Source organism: Pipistrellus kuhlii, unplaced genomic scaffold, assembly GCF_014108245.1.
Source record: "Pipistrellus kuhlii isolate mPipKuh1 unplaced genomic scaffold, mPipKuh1.p scaffold_m20_p_87, whole genome shotgun sequence".
Lineage (NCBI taxonomy): Eukaryota > Metazoa > Chordata > Mammalia > Chiroptera > Vespertilionidae > Pipistrellus > Pipistrellus kuhlii.
The window spans coordinates 615,056-632,453 of NW_023425592.1; the positions used below are offsets into that span (position 1 = coordinate 615,056).

General features: G+C 55.1%; 1 protein-coding gene across 3 annotated transcripts in view; it reads left to right on the forward strand.

Moving 5' to 3' along the window:
* Positions 1–13,560, forward strand: part of DNAJC5 (DnaJ heat shock protein family (Hsp40) member C5) — a 41,313-nt gene extending 27,753 nt beyond the window's left edge. The window contains exons 2-6 of one of the 3 annotated variants that reach the window (XR_004985999.2): positions 7,963–8,080; positions 8,672–8,885; positions 9,317–9,488; positions 9,573–9,640; positions 9,925–13,560. Coding sequence is in view for 2 of the 3 variants with exons in the window: in XM_036425881.2 (XP_036281774.1) it covers positions 7,974–8,080; positions 8,672–8,885; positions 9,317–9,488; positions 9,925–10,028 (597 nt within the window). In the remaining variant the exon portion in view is untranslated. Of the gene's footprint in view, positions 1–7,713; positions 7,736–7,962; positions 8,081–8,671; positions 8,886–9,316; positions 9,489–9,572; positions 9,641–9,924 lie in introns of those variants that run through there. The other 2 variants (XM_045577296.1, XM_036425881.2) reach the window with 2 other exon arrangements.
* The last annotated feature ends 3,838 nt before the right edge of the window (positions 13,561–17,398 follow it).

Below are 17,398 nucleotides of genomic sequence, written 5' to 3' on the forward strand. Positions count from 1 at the left end.
ATTGGCCTGCAGACTGAAAGGTCCCAGGTTTGATTCCGGTCAAGGGCATGTACCTTGGTTGCGGGCACATTCCCAGTAGGGGGTGTGCAAGAGGCAGCTGATCCATGATTCTCTCTCATCGATGTTTCTCACTCTCTATTCCTCTCTCTCCCTCTCTCTAAAAAAAAATCATAATATATATATATATATATATATATATATATTTAAAAAAAAAAAAAAAAAAAGGCAGTAGTGTAGGGTTAGATAAAGAAATGCTGTCCAGCAAAGGATGTCTTTAGCCTCTGGTTCCTGGTCCTTCCCAGAAACCACCCGATTACCAGATACCTTCCAAAGGTATTCACGTAGCATTTTGCCTTTACTTATTTAAATACTAGAGACCTGGCTTATGGAATTCGTGCACCAGTAGGGTCTTTGTGCCTGGCCAGCGATCAGGACGGATCAGGGCCTTCCAGCTGCCTTCCTTCTGACCACCCCCTGGTGGTCAGCACACGTCATAGCAAGCGATCAAACTCCTGGTCAAACTCCCAAAGGGATACTTTGTGTATTAGCATTTTATATATCCTATCTATCTATAAGTAAAACCCTAATATGCAAATAGACCAAACTGTGGAACAATCGGTTGCTATGATGTATGCTGACCACCATGGGGCATTGTGGACCATCGTGGGCTTCAGCAGCAGGAGGCAGAGCATGGAACAGGGCCAACGTCGGCCATGGCAAGATGGTGGAGCAGGTGAGCAGGGGCACCAGACCAAGATGGGGCGCTGGTTGCTGTCATCGGGGCAAGCTTCTGGTGGTTACTGAAAATTCTTTGCTCCCATGTACCATGGTCCCACCCAGTGCTCACACCCACAGAGAGCAGGAGGGAGGCTTGGGTTTCCCAGGCAATGGAAGAAGCCAAGCTTTCTGCCTGCCCTTGCCGGCCTAGGCCTCCACTCCAGGCTACAAAGTTTCAATTGTAGAAGGTAAATAAATTCCAGATACCAGGGCCTTCCCTTAGGTTGTCATGGGCGTGACCAGCCTGCAAACCACCTCAGGCCCCTCGCCCAGGTCACCCCACGCCCCAAGGGAACCCCACCCTGATCCAGGACACCTTTCAGGGCAAACCAGCTGGCCCTACCTATGCACCAGGCCTCTATCCTAGATAATAAAAGAGTAATATGTAGATTGACCATCACTCCAACATACAAGATGACTTCCTCCATATGGTCAAAGATGACTGCCTCATGTGGACAAAAGATGGCCAGCAGGGGAGGGCAGTTGGGAGGGACCAGGCCTGCAAGGGGGGGCAGTTGGGGCAATCAAGCCTGCAGGGGTGGGCAGTTAGGGGTGACTAGGCTGGCAGAAGAGGAAAGTTGGGGGTGACTGGACCTGCAGGGAAGGGCAGTTGGACGGGACCAGGCCTGAATGGGAGGGCAGTTAGGGGCAAACAGTATGGCAGGGGAGCAGTTAGGCATCAATCAAGCTGGCAGTAGAGTGGTTAGGGGGTGATCAGGCTGGCAGGCAGAAGTCCTGCCAGCCTGGATTGTGAGAGGGATCCCAGATTGGAGAGGGTGCAGACTGGGCTGAGGGACACCCGTCTCCCCTCCATGCACGAATTTTGTGCACCAGGCCTCTAATTTTATTTATTTTTATAAATCTTTATTGTTCAGATTATTACAATTGTTTCTCTCTCCCTCCCCCATAGCTCCCCTCCACCTGATCCCCACTCTACCTTCCGCCCTTACTTCCCCTCTACCCCCACCCCTCGCTGTCCTCATCCATAGGTATATTATTTTTGTCCAGTCTCTTCCTGTACCCCCCACACCTTTCCACCTGAGAATTACCAATCCCCTCCCATTCTATGTCCCTGATTCATTATATTCACCAGTTTATTCTGTTCCTCAAGTTTTTAATTCACTTGACTTTTAGATTCACTTGATAGATATGTATTTGTTGTTCATAATTTTTATCTTTATTTTTTTCTTCTTTTCCTCTTTTTAAAGAACACCTTTTAGCATTTAGTATAATACTGGTTTGGTGGTGATGTACTCCTTTAGCTTTTTCTGATCTGTGAAGCTTTTTATCTTGCCCTTCAATTCTGAATGATAACTTTGCTGAGTAATCTTGGTTGTAGGTTCTTGCTATTCATCACTTTAAATATTTCTTGCCACTCCCGTCTGGCCTGTATAATTTCTGTTGAGAAATCAGCTGATAATTGTATGGATGTTCCTTTGTAGGTAACTAACTATTTCTCTTGCTGCTTGTAAGATTCTCTCTTTGTCTTTTGCTCTTGGCATTTTAATTATGATGTGTCTTGGTGTGGTCTTCTTTGGATTCCTTTTGTTTGGGGTACTGTGTGTTTCCTGGACTTGTAAGTCTATTTCTTTCACCAGGTGGGGGAAATTTTCAGTCATTATTTCTTAAAATAGGTTTTCAGTGTCATGCTCTCTCTCTTCTTCTGGCACCCCCATAATTTGGATGTTGGTTCGCTTGAAGTTGTCCCAGAGGTTTCTTACATTATCTTCAACTTTCTGGATTCTCTTCTCTTCTTGCTTCTGTGGAGGAGTGTCTGACATTTGCCTCTATGTAACCCAAATCTTTTACTTGATTCTTGCATTCTTCTAGTCTGCTGTTGGGTCTCTATAGTTTTTTTTTTATTTCATTCAATATATGTTTAATTTCTGGTTAGTTTAATTTCTTTTTCATATACTCAAGGGTCTCATTAAATTTATTGGTCTTTTCTAGGAAATTTTTGAAAAACCTTGTAACTGTTTTTGAACTCTATATCTAGTCTTTTCTCCATTTATTTTGTTTGAGATCTCCTTTTTCTCGGCATTTTCACTGCTTATGCAATAGCAGCTGTGTGGAGCCTGTGCCGGTTTGTAGAAGGTGTGGGGCGGGGTCTCAGGACATCACTAAGCTGGGGCGTGGCAAACAGCAATGGCTGCCGTCAGCCGGCTCTGCCTTTCAGGGTTTCCAAGTCCCCGCGCTCCAGCGCAGTAAATAATAATTGCTACACGCACCTATGCAAAAAAATTAGAGGCCTGAGGAAAAACCAAGATGGCGGTGTAGGTGAGCAACTAACTAATCTGGAGCCTCACACAACAATTTCAAAACTACAACTAGCCGAAACCGGTTTGCTCAGTGGATAGAGCGGCACCCTCACTTTCGGACCCGATGGCCGACAGACCAGCTTCTCCCCGTAGGTGTCTGGGTCCCCCACGTGCCCCCAGAAACTAGATTTTAAAGTGATCGGGAGTTTGTTTCCTTTCTGGATGAAAAAAAGTCTCGCAACCAGTCGCCCGCCACCAGTCCGATTTGCGTGCCTCCGTACCTAGGCTTTTCAGCTTTTCAGCGCTTTTGCTCCTTTCTCTTTCAGCCAGCCTTCCTGTGGTTTTGGGTTATAGATGTTTTATCTATTAGTTGTAGTTTTTGTTGTTGTTGTTGTTGTTGTTTAATATATTTTATTGATTTTTTTTTTTTACAGAGAGAAAGGGAGAGGGATAGAGAGTTAGAAACATCGATGAGAGAGAAAAATCGACCAGCCGCCTCCTGCACACCCCCTACTGGGGATGTGCCCACAACCAAGGTACATGCCCTTGACCAGAATCAAACTTGGGACCTTTGAATCCGCAGGCCGATGCTCTATCCACTGAGCCAAACCGGTTTCAGCTAGTTGTAGTTTTGAAATTGTTGTGCTCACCTACACCACCATCTTGGTTTTTCCTCGGGCCTCTAATTTTAAATAAAAGCATTTGTTTGGATGTGGCAGTATTAATTGTTCATATTTTCCCATGGGTGGGGTCTAGAGGTCAAGTATTTAGCAGCACTGAGTAACTGAGAAAAAAAAATACTTTGTTATTCCCGGGCAGCATGGCTCAGTGGTTGAGCGACAACCTGTGAACCAGGAGGTCACAGTTCGATTCCCCTTCAAGGCACATGCCCAGGTTGCGGGCTCAATCCCCAGTTGGGGGCTTGCAGGAGGCAGCCTACCAATGCTTCTCTCTCATCACTGATGTTTCTGTCTCTCTCCCTTTACCTTCCTCTCTGAAATCAATAAAAATATATATTTTTTAAAAACCACTTTGGCCGAAATCAGTTTGGCTCAGTGGATAGAGCGTCGGCTGCAGACTGAAGGGTCCTGGGTTTGATTCTGGTCAAGGGCATGTGCCTTGGTTGTGGGCACATCCCCAGTAGGGGGTGTGCAGGAGGCAGCTGATCGATGATTCTCTCTGATTGATGTTTCTAGCTCTCTATCCCTCTCTCTTCCTCTCTGTAAAAGATCAATAAAATATATATTAAAAATCAAAACAAAACAAAACTTTGTTGCATCTGTATTCTCCAGAACATTCCAGGACCAGTGCCATAAGGAGTCGTAGTTAGACTTGCGGGGCTGTGTTTCTGTGGGTGGAAGTGGCACAGTACTTAGTGGTGGAGAGTTTTCCAGAAGATGCAGGTAAACATCAGCCCAAATCCCTGCTTTGTCTGCGGGTCCCCAGGCTCTGTGCCAGCCAAGCTGTGAGGTGGGGCGTGTCCTTGCGTCTGTCCGCAGTGACTGACTGACACCCAGCCCTGTACCAACTGGCCCACAACTGGGCTTGGAATGCTCGCATCCTGATTCTAACACACCCTCTCGGGGGAGGGAGACCTGTTGTATTTTCTGCCCTCAGCAGGGGTCAGGTGGCTTACCTGGATCCCTATGGCAAAAAGTCACGGCCTTCGTTTAGGTTCAGATACTGATTACCCTTCTCTGTGCTTCGTTCTCTCAGCGATGATACCGCTGTAGCACCCGCCTCACCAGGGGCAGGATCCCTGACCCCTGGACTCAGGGAGCACGGGGCTGACGGTCCCATGGCCTTGGAGAGGTTGAGGGGCCGTCCTGTGCCCTCCTGCTGTCTGTTGTGAATTCCCTGTCGCTTGGCATTTGCATGTTGTGTTGTAAGAGGCCTGGGGAGGGGAGAGTAGAGCAGCTGGCTGCCTGGCCTCTCCTGTGCCTCAGCCCCTCCCCCCATCACGTTTCCGCCTTGGCTTCCTCCCTCCACAGAGGGTGTCCTGTGGGGTGCGGAGCAGCCCTGTCCCCAGACCTGCCTTCCATCCTCTGACTTACCCTGCTGGGCGTACTCGTGCTGCTGAAAACCTCTCCTCTTCCCGTTGGAGCGATCTCGGTGTCGGAAGCTGTTTGCCGGGGTGTGGGTGTGGCCTTGGCTGAAGGGGCCTCCTGGCACACCAGCTGTTTCCTCCTGGCTCCGGTGTGGCTGTTCACTTCTCTCTGACTTTTTAGTCAGTTGGCTGTATTCCATGCCTTTCTTAGTCCTGCTGGGCAGGTATTTTTCAGAGATATTTGAAGCCTTCTTTGTGGGCAACTGAAGCTTCGCTCAGTATTTCCTGCAAAAGCAGCGAGGTGTTTGCTAATCAGAAGAGATCGGGCGTGTTCAGGGCGGTAAGGCCGTAGACTGGTGCTTGCTCAGCAGCAGGGAAGGTAACACAGCTGCTCCCACAGTGAGACTGTCTTTCCCTGCGGCTGGTGAATTAGAGCTGCCTTGCTGCTGACCGCAGTATGCTGTCTGTCTACTTCGGGCTGATTCCCAGGCTCTAAACCAGAGGCTCTCACCCTTCCTGGTGCCGCGGCCCTCCAATACAGCTCCTCATGGTGGTGACCCCAGCCATAACGTTATTTTCGCTGCTACTTCATAACTGTAATTTTGTGACTGTTATGAATCATAATGTAAATATCTGTTTTTCGATGGTCTTAGGTTGAGAATCGCTAGCAGGGTCACCTAAGACCAGGCGTCTTCAAACTACGGCCCGCGGGCCACATGCGGCCCGCAGAGGAGTCTGATCCGGCCCGCCAGGTTTTTTGGGCAGTGAGCGCAGCCGAGGTGTTACAGTAGGAATTAGTAGTTCATATAGTCCAGCCCTCCAGCTCTCTGAGGGACCGTGATCTGGCCCCCACTTTAAAAAGTTTGAGGACGCCTGCCTAAGACCATCAGAAAACACAGATATTTACATTACGATTCATAACAGTCGCAAAATTACAGTTATGAAATCGCAACAAAATAACTTTATGGTTGGGGGTCACCACCACATGAGGAGCTGTATTGGAGGGCCGCGGCACCAGGAAGGGTGAGAACCGCTGGTCTAAACCAACCAGGACACCTGGAACTGGTCTGGTAACTCACTGTTAATTGTCATTTTAATTGAGATAACTAGATTCACACACATGTAGTTTCCCAGAGTGGTAACTTTTTGCAAAACTAGTTTAATATCACAACCAGGGCCCTAACTGCCAGTGTCACCAGATTCCCACTGTCACGTGACTGTGCGTGTGTGCTGCTGCTGAGGTCTCTCACAGTGTGGAGTGCATGTCCGCCTCTAGGGCCAGGACCCTGGACCCTGAACAAACCACCACCACGGGGCCTGCTCTGCCCTCGCACGCCTCCTCCCACTCAGACTAACCCTGTGAGGCTCACGTCTGTGTCTGCAGTTTTGTGATTGCTGAGTGAATGGTCCATTCCATCGGAGGAAGCGGACTGATTCCACTTTGAGCGTTTTGTGCACAGGTTTTGGGGAGTGTTTTCTCTTCTCTTGGACAAATGGCCAGGGAGTGAGTGGCATGCTGGGTCCTGAGCCCTCGGTAACTGTGCGTCTGCCAGGCCCAGGCAGCCACCTGTCTGCGCTCTGGAGGCAGGCAGGAGCGTCCTGTGCAGCCCTCTGTCTCTCAGGTCCCACCCAGGACGGAGCCCTCTGTGTGTGTATAGATCCCTCTTTTCTTCGGTGGGAAGAAAACAAAACGTGTTGGGGGAGTCTGTGGCCTTTCTGCTGCCCGGCAGCCGAAGGGGGCCCAGAATGAGTTACCCTGGACCCCTTTTGTCCATCCACTCACTCACTCGTGCACATTTGGGTTGTTTCCAGAGTTCGCTGTTGTGAACCTTCGTGTGTAAGTCTGTGCAGGCGTAGGTGAGAGCCGCGCCGCAGTGGGCTGCTGGGCCTGTGATGAGTGTGGGTGAAGTGCTGAGGACTGTCCTGAAGGGGGCGCAGTCCATGGGAGCGCTCCAGTGCTTCACACCCTCATCCTCACTTTGACCCATGCTCTTTAGTGCACATGCAATGGTGTCTCGTTTCTCAGTGGCCAATGTATTTTCGTGAATAATTGAACTTGGGGCATGTTGTGATTTTTAAAAGGTGTATGATCTGGTCCAGCTGGCATGGCTCTGTGGTTGATTGTCGACCCATGAACCAGAAGGTCACACAGTTCAATTCCCAGTCAGGGCACAGATTCCCAGGCTGCAGGCTCTGTCTCCAGTAGGGGGCATGCGGGAGGCAGCCAGTCAATGGTCTCTCTCATCATTGATATCTCCATCTCTCCCTTCCTCTCTGAAATAAAAAATATATTTTAAAAAAAGTAAAAAGTGTATGCTTTGTAGAGGTTGGTGTCCTATAAGAATCAGTCGTGGTGTTTATAGTGTTCTTCAGGAAAAAATGGCAGCAGATAAGTGGATGCTACACAGACACGCTCCCAGGACCAAACTGGAATAACAGCTAAGATGGTGTTCTTGGGCCTCAGTGCTGGGGGGCGCTGCCTTTTGTTCTGTCATTGTGGAGGAAGGCGTCAGCGTTAAGGTTCTTAGCTGTGGGCTACCTGCTTCTCCCTGTTTCTCTCTCTCTCTCTCTCTCTCTCTCTCTCTCTCTCTCTCTCTCTGTGTGTGTGTGTGTGTGTGTGTGTGTGTTCAGGGGGTCTCTTCTGGACAGCATAGTGAGTGGCTCTTGCATTTTTATCCATTTTGACAATCCCTTCATTTTTCTTTTAGCTATTCACACTCTCTGCTCTAGGGGTTACGATCAATCCACTTAATTTTGAAAGTCAACTTAGGGTAGTGGTATCACAGCCCTCTGCACATACAATTGAAAACTGCTGTGCTGTGGTTGATTCCGTGTCTGTACACTTTATACTTTTTGAGTTTTCTTCGAATTTTCTTGTAGACTAGCCTACCATGGCCGACCAGCGGCAGCGCTCACTCTCTACCTCTGGGGAATCGCTGTACCATGTTCTCGGGCTGGACAAGAACGCAACCTCAGACGACATTAAGAAGTCCTACCGGTAAGAGCCATGCCTCATGGGTGTGATTGGCACCGACCAGTGTATATTTTTTTAATTTTTTCTTAGCCGACAAAGTGTTTAACACCTTTGTATGTGTAGTGTGTTCCCTTGTAGTTTACAATTGGTACATTAAGTTTTTCAGACTGTCTACCCTGGAGTAGACAGTCGTGCAGCCAGCAGCTCTGACGTGCTGAGCAGGGGCTGTTGGCCGTTGAATGACTGACTTGGTTCCACGCAGTGGTGACAGTCTGCTTGCCCTGTTGTAACCTCTGGCTGAACCTGAACGGAACCCTTAGGTACGGTGTCATTGTGAAGCTGTGATAACTAAACACACAACAGAGTGCCGATCAGACCCCTGCCTGCTGCTTTGTGCGGAAGGTGCAGTTAGCCGCTCGGACACTAGAGGGCAGGGCAGGGTTGCCTTTGCGCTGTGGAAAGGTGGAAATGATGGCAGAGATTTCTTTGACCCACAGTTCTTGACTTCTGTGGAGAGTAGGAAAGTGGGATGGTCATGGCAAATGTTCCTTCCCCTGGCCCTCCACCCAGTGGGTGAACATGAAACATGAGACCCAGCCATGGTTTGGTCTGCAGGAAACTGGCCCTGAAATATCACCCGGACAAGAACCCTGACAACCCAGAGGCTGCAGACAAGTTCAAGGAGATCAACAACGCGCACACCATCCTCACGGACGCCACGAAGAGGAACATCTACGACAAGTACGGCTCCCTGGGGCTCTACGTGGCCGAGCAGTTTGGGGAGGAGAACGTGAACACCTACTTCGTGCTGTCCAGCTGGTGGGCAAAGGTGAGGACGTGGAGCTGGCGGGGCGGCGGGTCACTGGCCCCTGCATGTTCATGTGCTCTCCCTCCTGACCGCGGTGCTCGGTGGGTGGCTGTGCCCCGCTTATCCTGTGTGTGGGCAGCTGTGTGCCTGTCAACTGAACGTTTTGCACCCTCCTTTCCTCGTTCAAAGCCCCGCCACCCGCGAGGACAGCATCTCCCTGCAGGGCTGCTCGCAGTCCCCTCTGGAAACGGTTTTCTTTACGCACCTGGAGGCTCTGTGTCTCCTGACCCCGTGTTGGTCCTTTCTTACACTCCTCGCTCTGGAGGAGAGCAGGAGCACCCGCCTTTCTGTCTGTCACTCTCATAGGGTGACAGCAGCTGTGTGTGGGTGCCCTGTTGGGGAGTCCCCAGTCTCGAGCCATCTCAGCCAGCGCCCACCTCCCTTCCCCCCAGGCCCTGTTTGTCTTCTGCGGGCTCCTCACCTGCTGCTACTGCTGCTGCTGCCTGTGCTGCTGCTTCAACTGCTGCTGCGGGAAGTGCAAGCCCAAGGCGCCCGAGGGCGAGGAGACCGAGTTCTACGTGTCCCCCGAGGACCTGGAGGCGCAGCTGCAGTCGGACGAGCGGGGTGAGTGCCGCCCAGGGCCTGGCTGCGTGCGTGGGGTGGCGCCAGAACGGGCCCTCAACCGTGTCCACCTGTCTTGTCAAACAGGAGGGCACTGACATGGGCCAGGATGTGTGTGGCAGCTGGGCCCGTTGAGGTTGAACGTGGACTCGGAGGTAAAGCAGACGCGGGGCTGTCCCTGCCCGCCAGCTGCGCTAGCTGTAGTCCTGGGGACCGAGCAGGTGGGGTGGGCCTCGGGCCAGCGGCGGCCTGAGGCGAGGAGGTGGTCACGCTGGGGGGAGGTCAGTAAGCAGCCTCTCCCTCCAAGTGCTTGTCCTGCCACTTCTGACCCCAGCAGAGCGACGGAGCATTGTCACAGGAGGATGTGTTGACAGGGCGCATGGTGCACTCGGAAGGCCGCCATCCTCACGCGATGAAAATGCGTGTGATTGCTTTTCAGAGGCCACAGACACGCCGATTGTCATACAGCCAGCGTCCGCCACAGAGACCACCCAGCTCACGGCCGAGTCCCACCCCAGCTACCACACCGACGGGTTCAATTAAGTTCGGGAGACGCTGTGATGTGCGGATCAATCAGCACTGGCCACTTCGACCTTCGCATCATGAACTGTAGTCACAGAGGCGGGAGGGAGCCGCTCTGGCCCGGGAAGGACCCTCCGCCTCTGTGCCCGCCCACCCGCCAACCCCAACACGTGAAGTGCGTAGCATGCAGTATTTAAAGCAGTTTAGCTACGGTCGCCGTCTTCTGTTTTTCCTTTCTAATAGCATGTGTGGGGTCCGTTCCATGTCTGTCTGTGTTGTGGACGTGCTGCAGCGAGACCGCACTGAGCAATGGCGGCACCGCCTGGGCTGTCAGGCCGCCGCCATGAGCTGGCCGCGTGGGGTGGTGTCCCCGCAGTGGAGGGGCCGCCCCGCCCGTGCCCCTGGGCCGGGGCAGGCGCTGCCTGCACAGCTGGGGTCTGTCCAGCGGGGCCTGTGTCCTGTCAGTCCCCGGGGGTTGGTAGCAAGGACAGTTCTTCAGCTGCTGCTCGCCTTGTGTGCATGGCCTGGTGACGGGCTTTTCGGGAGGAATGTGTTTGGGGACTGTGGGAGCTCCTGATCTGCGACCTCAGCCTGGATCCAGCCTGAGCCCCCGTGCCACGAGCTGGGCCGATGGCCACCACCAGCGTCTCCCCTCTCCTTTCTCTGAGTCAGCCTCCACGTCCCTCCAGGCCCTGTGGCCTCTTGGTAACCATTTTGGATGTCGAAGCACCACAGTAGCAGCCGCAGCCCAGGTCGCCAGTCAGGCCGAGTCCAGGCTGCAGGTGGCGCCTGGCTGCCCAGCCTCCTCTCTGCTTTCTGAGCCCCTGTCCCCCTCTTCCTGCAACTGCTCAGCCAGAGCCCTCAGGGTCCTGAGGAGGTCGCGGGGTCAGAGGCACACTTGGCATGGGAGAGGTGGCCCCGGGGGCCTGGCGCCCTTGGCTTGTCAGCCAGCAGCCGGACCAGGATCTCGCTGCTGCTGCTGCTGCTGCTGCTGCTGCTGGGGGCAGAGCCTTTTGTGAACTGCTGCACGTCCGTCCTCCTTTCCGGCCCAGGCCTGGTGGGTGGTGCCCTGCTTCAGGGACTGAGGAGATGTGGGTTACGATGTACCAAATAGCAGGTTCCCTGCTGGCCCTACACCAGCTTCTGGAGGCTCATGGGGCCCATGTGGGCCTGAGTCTGCAGAATGAATGTATTCGCTGCTCCTGTGCCGCTGCATCCCCAGGAGAGTGAAGGACAAACGGGAGCGCTGGGCGACATGGTTCCCTGGCTCAGACAAACCAGACATGTTCCTGAAGCCACGTCCTCCCCTGTGGCCCTTGCTGCCCGCCAGGCTGTGCTAGCCAGAGCTGGCGGGGGGGGGGCTGGCCACTGGCAGAACCCTCCGTCCTAGGACCGTCCAGGCTGGCCCTCCTGCAGGCCAGCCTAGGTCCTGGGCAGCTGCTTGGTCCCATTTTGTTTTTTGCTCATTGTGGTTAGTGATCATGAAGATGTCCAAGGAGAGGGTATCTCTGCATTGTGATGTTGGGTTAGAACTAATTTGCTAAAACCAGGCCTCTCCTGAAAGGACAAGAAACTCATTGTTTGGCCCACCGGGCAACGAGGGAGGCGGTGAGACCAGGCTATCCCTGTGCCGCCCGTTCGGAGCCTGCGTGGTGGCCGCCGTCCCCGGGAGTGCTCTGGGAATGGTTTGGGCAGTGAGTGCTGTTCCCCAGAACGATCCAGAACCCGGCTAAAACCTCCGCCCAGCCAGGCCCTCCATGTGTGTCCCCGAGTCCCTGCCAGGTGCTGTGGTGGCCTCTCCGAGGCTAAAACCAGCTGATGGTGACGGTGCTGGGGACCGCGGGTGGCCCGAGGGCAGGCCCTTCCAGAGTGTGACTGGTTGCTTTCAAGGCGAAGGTCCTGGTGCGTGTCCTCTGCTTGCCTGGCCTGTTTGGTGAGCAGAGTTCTCGAGCCTGGAGAGACGCTGGTCCTGCTAAGTGGGGGCAGCCCTGTGCCTTCCAGAGCTGGGCTGGGGGGCCAGTGCTGGTGTCAGACGGCAAGTGGTGTGTGTGGCCCAGGGTGTTGGGGTCTGTGTGAGAGGAAGCCCATCCGATTTGCTAAGGGGGCTGGCCTGCCGGGCAGCCAGTGCTGTGGGCGCCCTGAGGGTCCGGCAGCAGGCCCGGTCCCTGCAGGAAGCATGTCTGACTGCAGCTCTTGTTGTGTAGGTTTCTCTTCTGCTCAGTGCCGTGTCTCGCCTTGTCTTCCTTTTGGCTCTGTTCTCATTTCAAACTGCTTTAGATATTACACTCGGTATGTGAGCCTCCCTCGCTGTCCCATCCGTCCATACAGCTGCCCCGCTGGGATCTGGTACAGGAAGAGGTCAGAGTGGCTGTGGCTGGAGCAGGCAGTGTCTCCGGGCTGTCAGCCGCTGGGTGTCACGGCCAGGCTCCTGCCAGGACCATCCTCGGTGTTCTAGCGCCGGCCGTCTGTGCCCAAGAAGCCCACACAGTGCTGCCGGCATCGGGGCATGCTCGGCCTCCCGCCACCAGGCTCTCGGGAGGGGCGGGGAAAGGGGCCTGTCTGTCCTTCCTGGCTCTCATCTCGGCTCATCTTCCCGGGGCGATGGTGACGGGGGTGAGCCAGGTGGTGATCTCATTCCTTCCTGTATTCTTAGCTGTGAGCCCGTGCGACCCAGGACTGACCTGCTTGCTTTGTTACTTTGGCTGTGAACCTTCCGCCTATGGAATTGGCGAAAGCTACATTTTTACAGTCCTGCCAGGCACGGTTAGTGCCGTCTGTGCTGCAGGTGTGGACAGTGGTGTATCTCCGTGTGTGTACATATGTGTATGTATATATCGTGCAGCAGGCCGCCTGCTGCTGTCCAGGGGCAGTGCAGCAAGTACAATAAAGGTTGGCTCCAAACAGCCTGCTTCTGGGCGAGGCCGGGCGGGGGGTCCTGAGAGCCCTTCTGCTGGCTGCTCAGGGACAGCGCCGACGCCACCGCACACCTAGAGTTTGGGCAGGTGCCGGGCGTGTGCCTGAGCCACTGCAGTGTCGGCTTTTCGGGGCGGGTGCCCATCACAGTCACACGTCCTGTGTGACATCTGGGCGGTGTAGAAACCCATTCCACTTTGGAACATGTAAAACCAATTTTCTAAGCATCAGATACAATCAGTGACCAACTGCGTCCACAGTCTCTGTGGGACCACAGATGGGCCCAGGGCTGCGGAGCGGAGCAGGGCCACGCCGCCCCTCCAGGAAGAGCGAGCGGCCTGGGCCTGGCCACACCTTAGGCTTTGTTTCCCTGGAGGACGGACTCATGTTTCACACTAAGGGAGGGAGGCGGTTTGCACTGAACTGTATTGACGGTTTTTAAAACTTAAGTGCGATGTGTGGGAAGCATTGTCCGCACTGGCTTTGTCCTGGGAGCAGACCTGGCGGAGCCGGGGTGCCTCAGAGTGGATGAGGGCCAGGTGGGAGGGTTAGGATGTTCCCCACAGTGACCTCCATCTTGTATGTCTGAATGTTGACCTAGAATAAAGATAACTGTTGTAAAATAAATGTTTTCACTGCAGACCAGGCGTGTCTTATTTAGTTCTCCTGCAAGAATCCTGTTGGCCAGCCCACCTTGGGGGGTCCCTCCTCAGTCCCCTGGGGGCGGGAAGCCACGCCCACCTGCCTGTTCCAGGGATGGCTCGATGTCCCTCCCCTCCGCTTTCTAACTGCTGAGACCGGAGTGTAAAAGGAGCCCTGGGCCAGGGCAGCCCCCAGGGCTGTGCCGGCAGGCCAGGGGCGCCCGCACTGCCGCCCCCATCCCCGGAGACAGCAGCTCCACTCCTTCCACCCAGCTGCATGAGCTGCTGCCAGTGCTTGGCACAGTGGGCGTGGTGGCCCCTCTCAGCTGCGCCAGTGCTCTGTGCTGACCACCTTTGGACCTGGCCACTCAGGCCTGCCCCACCGGGACATCCCTGTGGCGAAAACTCGGGTCCTCACTCCTGGACACCACCGTCCCCCCTGGGTCATCTGTCTCTGAGCCGGTGGTGCCCATTCCTCCTCAGGGTACCTCCTGGGAGGACCCATCCTCCCACCACGCTGATGGCAAGAGGAGAGATGTCCCTGCACTTAGACCACCTTTGGTGCCTGTGCCTTGCCCCTGGGATGAGAGGTGCCAGCTCTGCTTCCATGAGTGTGTCCTGGGGCTTCGTGTCCAGCCACGTGTCTCCTGCGCACACGGGCGGGAGCAGCCACTCTGAGCCGGAAGGCCCGGGGCTGTGGGCAGAGCTGTCTGCGGGGGGAGGGCTGGGGCTTTGGTCTTAGCTCAGGGCAAGGCAGAAACATTCTGAAAAGGTTAAACCTGCACGGGCTCTGGCCAAGTCGCTCAGTCGGTTAGAGCATAGTCCTGATGCAACCAAGTTTGGGTTTGTTCCCCGGTCGGGGTCACTCGGAGGCCTGCCCCATCAAGAAGCATCCTGGGCCTGCGCCCTGACCGGGCGTGGAGGTCGTCTGTGTGTTCTCACTGAGCAGTGTCCGCCAGCTGAAGGGCCACGGCGCCTAGGCCGCGCTTTTGGGTGTGGTGGTTTTAGTTCTCAGGAGCAGGAGGAGGCCTGCCCCACCCTGCGCCTTCCCTGGGCTGCAGGCCCCTCCCACCCCCTGCCAGTCTTGGTGTTCTGAGACATTTTTCCTTGTTTACTCTTCTTTTTTTCTTTTCTTTTTTAAAATATTTTTTATTGATTTCAGAGAGAAAGGGAGAGGGAGAAAAAGATAGAAGCATCAATGATGAGAGGGTCATTGAGCAGTTGCTTCCTGCATGCTTCCTCCTGGGGTTCAAGCCTGCATCCCGGGCATGTGCCCTTGACCAGAATCAAACCCGGGGCCCTTTAGTCTGCAGGCTGACGCTCTATCCACTGAGCCAAACTAATTAGGGCTTGTTTACTCCCCTGATTATCCTAATTAGACCACGATTATATTCATTATTTTCTCTGTGGGATTCTATGGACCATCATGAAGTAATCCAGTCCTCCAGGCCCCGCTGCTGGCATGGGTCCCTGCCAGGGACACAACCAGGGACCAGGTGTTAGCAGGGGTGTGGTCTACAAGGAAGGGCGGGGGTTGTTGGAAGCCTCTCCACCCCTCACCCCTCCCCCTCCCCCACCCTGCGGACCTGACAGAGGGCTGTGTCCAGGTGGCCCAGTGGGGGGCGGTGCAGGGCTGGAGGAGCTTGACCCAGAGGTGAGTGGTCCCCGGGGGCGCCCTGGGGCCGGACCTCCCACTGGGGTCTGCCGCGTCAGATCTCCGTCTGACCCCATGGTCATGTCAGTCTGCATGACCGCTTGAAGGAGTTTATTGCAGAAGCTGGCGAGAATGGTCTGCAAGGAACACGTGGATTCCTGTGGCGAGGACAGGCAGGGACCTGGGACCTGGGCGCCAGGACCACATGAGAACTTCCTCTGCTCAGTAACCATGGCAGGACCTGGAGAACCAGGGGAGGATCCGCAGGGCACGTGCGGTCCACAAGCAAAATGTGACGTTCTCCCCTAGCTGCCGGCTCCGGGCACCCCAGCCATCAGCGAGCAGGTCCCCTCCTGGTGGTGGTCTGCCTGTCTCGCTGTCCCGCACCCCCACTCCAAGTCTCGGAGAGGTGGAGCCCCTAAGCTTCTGCTTCAGAGGGGTAAACCCTGCTGGGCACCCCAGTTTATTTATTATTCCTTTTTAAAAATATATTTTATTGATTTTTTACAGAGAGGAAGGGAGAGGGATAGAAAGTCAGAAACATCGATGAGAGAGAACCATCTATCAGCTGCCTCTTGCACACCCCCTACCGGGAATGTGCCCGCAACCAATGTACATGCCCCTTGACCGGAATTGAACCTGGGACCTTTCAGTCCGCAGACCGACGCTCTATCCACTGGGCCAAACCGGTTTTGGCTGGGCACCCCAGTTTAGATGCTGATTCCCCAGAACTTAGGAAGTGTCTGAGGCACCGCCCCCCACTGGGACAAGGCCCCTCTCCCCTAGATGCATTGTTCCCCAGCCCTCAATGCCACTGGGACTGGGGTGCATGGAGCCTGAGGGAAGGTGAGGGCTCAGCTAGCCCCACATCCAGCCACGTGGCACCTGGTGATCTTGGCTCCTAGCTGGAAGCCCATTGGTGAGCAGATGCGCACCTGGAGGAGGCCCACCTGCCTAGCATTTGCCCCAGGGGATATGTCACCCCTGAAGTGGCCTTTGCTTCCAGCCCAGTTCCTCCTCCAGCCCCATCACAGACCTGGTCCCACAAACCCCATGTGGGAATTGCCCCCTTGCCCTTTTAACCCAAGCACAGCCAAATCTACCTGATACCCCCTGCCCCACCACCTCCCACCTCTGAATCCTATGCACCCTCCCCTCCCCTCCCCCAAACACTCAGCTTGACCTTGAAGAGCCTGAAACGCCCCCGGCCTCCAACCTAAGGTCTGGCCCAGGGGCCAGAGCAGAAGGTCTTCTCCCAGGACTTCCCCCGAAGCCCTTGGGACCGCACCAGGCCTGGGGCCCAGAACTCCAAGGGAGGTGCTTCCTGCCTCCAGGTGTGCCAGCTGAGGCCCCAGGAGGCCCTGCCAGCCCTCCAGAGCCTGTGGGCATGTGCAGCATGCCTGCCTCCGTGTGACAACCACACGTGCCTGTGGCAGCCACTGCGGGGAAGGGTCAGCACCTCACAGGCTGACGAACCTGAGATTGACCTGGAGACACCATTCTCAGGTTGGTCAGTCCTGGAGGCACTGCCCAGGGGCAGCTGGCAGAGCCCTCAGCAGGCAGGTCTCTCCTGAGTGCACCAGAAGCCTCCGAACCAGTATAGGAAGTGGCTCCAGGTCTGCATCCTGTCCAACTGTCCCTCCCCAGGTTCTGTGGAGAGGTCCAGGCTGCAGCCCCCTCCTCTCACTCTCTCCTCCAGGTGAGACGCTCAGACAGGCACACGAAGGCCACTGGCTCCCCAGCCCCAGTCGGACGTCAGAGAGCACCCGGGGTGGGCGCATCCACCCTGAGGGCACCGAGTCTTCTCAAACTGGACTCTCCTCGCGTGTCCGTAGCTTTCTCGGTGCTGCTCCCTGGACAGCTTCGGACCTTGGAACTCGTCCCGTTGGCTCCCTATTGCCTCCGCACGGCTGTCTGGGAGGTGACCCACTTCCACCCCGCCAGGGGCCCCTGGCAAGAAATGGGCCCAAGAAGTCTAACGTGTGGCCAGGTCTCCCTGAGCTGGAGGAGACGGGCCCATGGGGGGAGGGGGCACCTGCACCCTCCTCCTAGCACACAGGCATGGTGTCCATGGGTGGACTGCTGCCGCCGCACGAGCATGTCTGGTGGTGTCGGCTTGTGCACGGGTTAGTTTTCTGGGAGCTGGACTGGGGCCCCACCCAGGAATGACCTACCCCCACCCG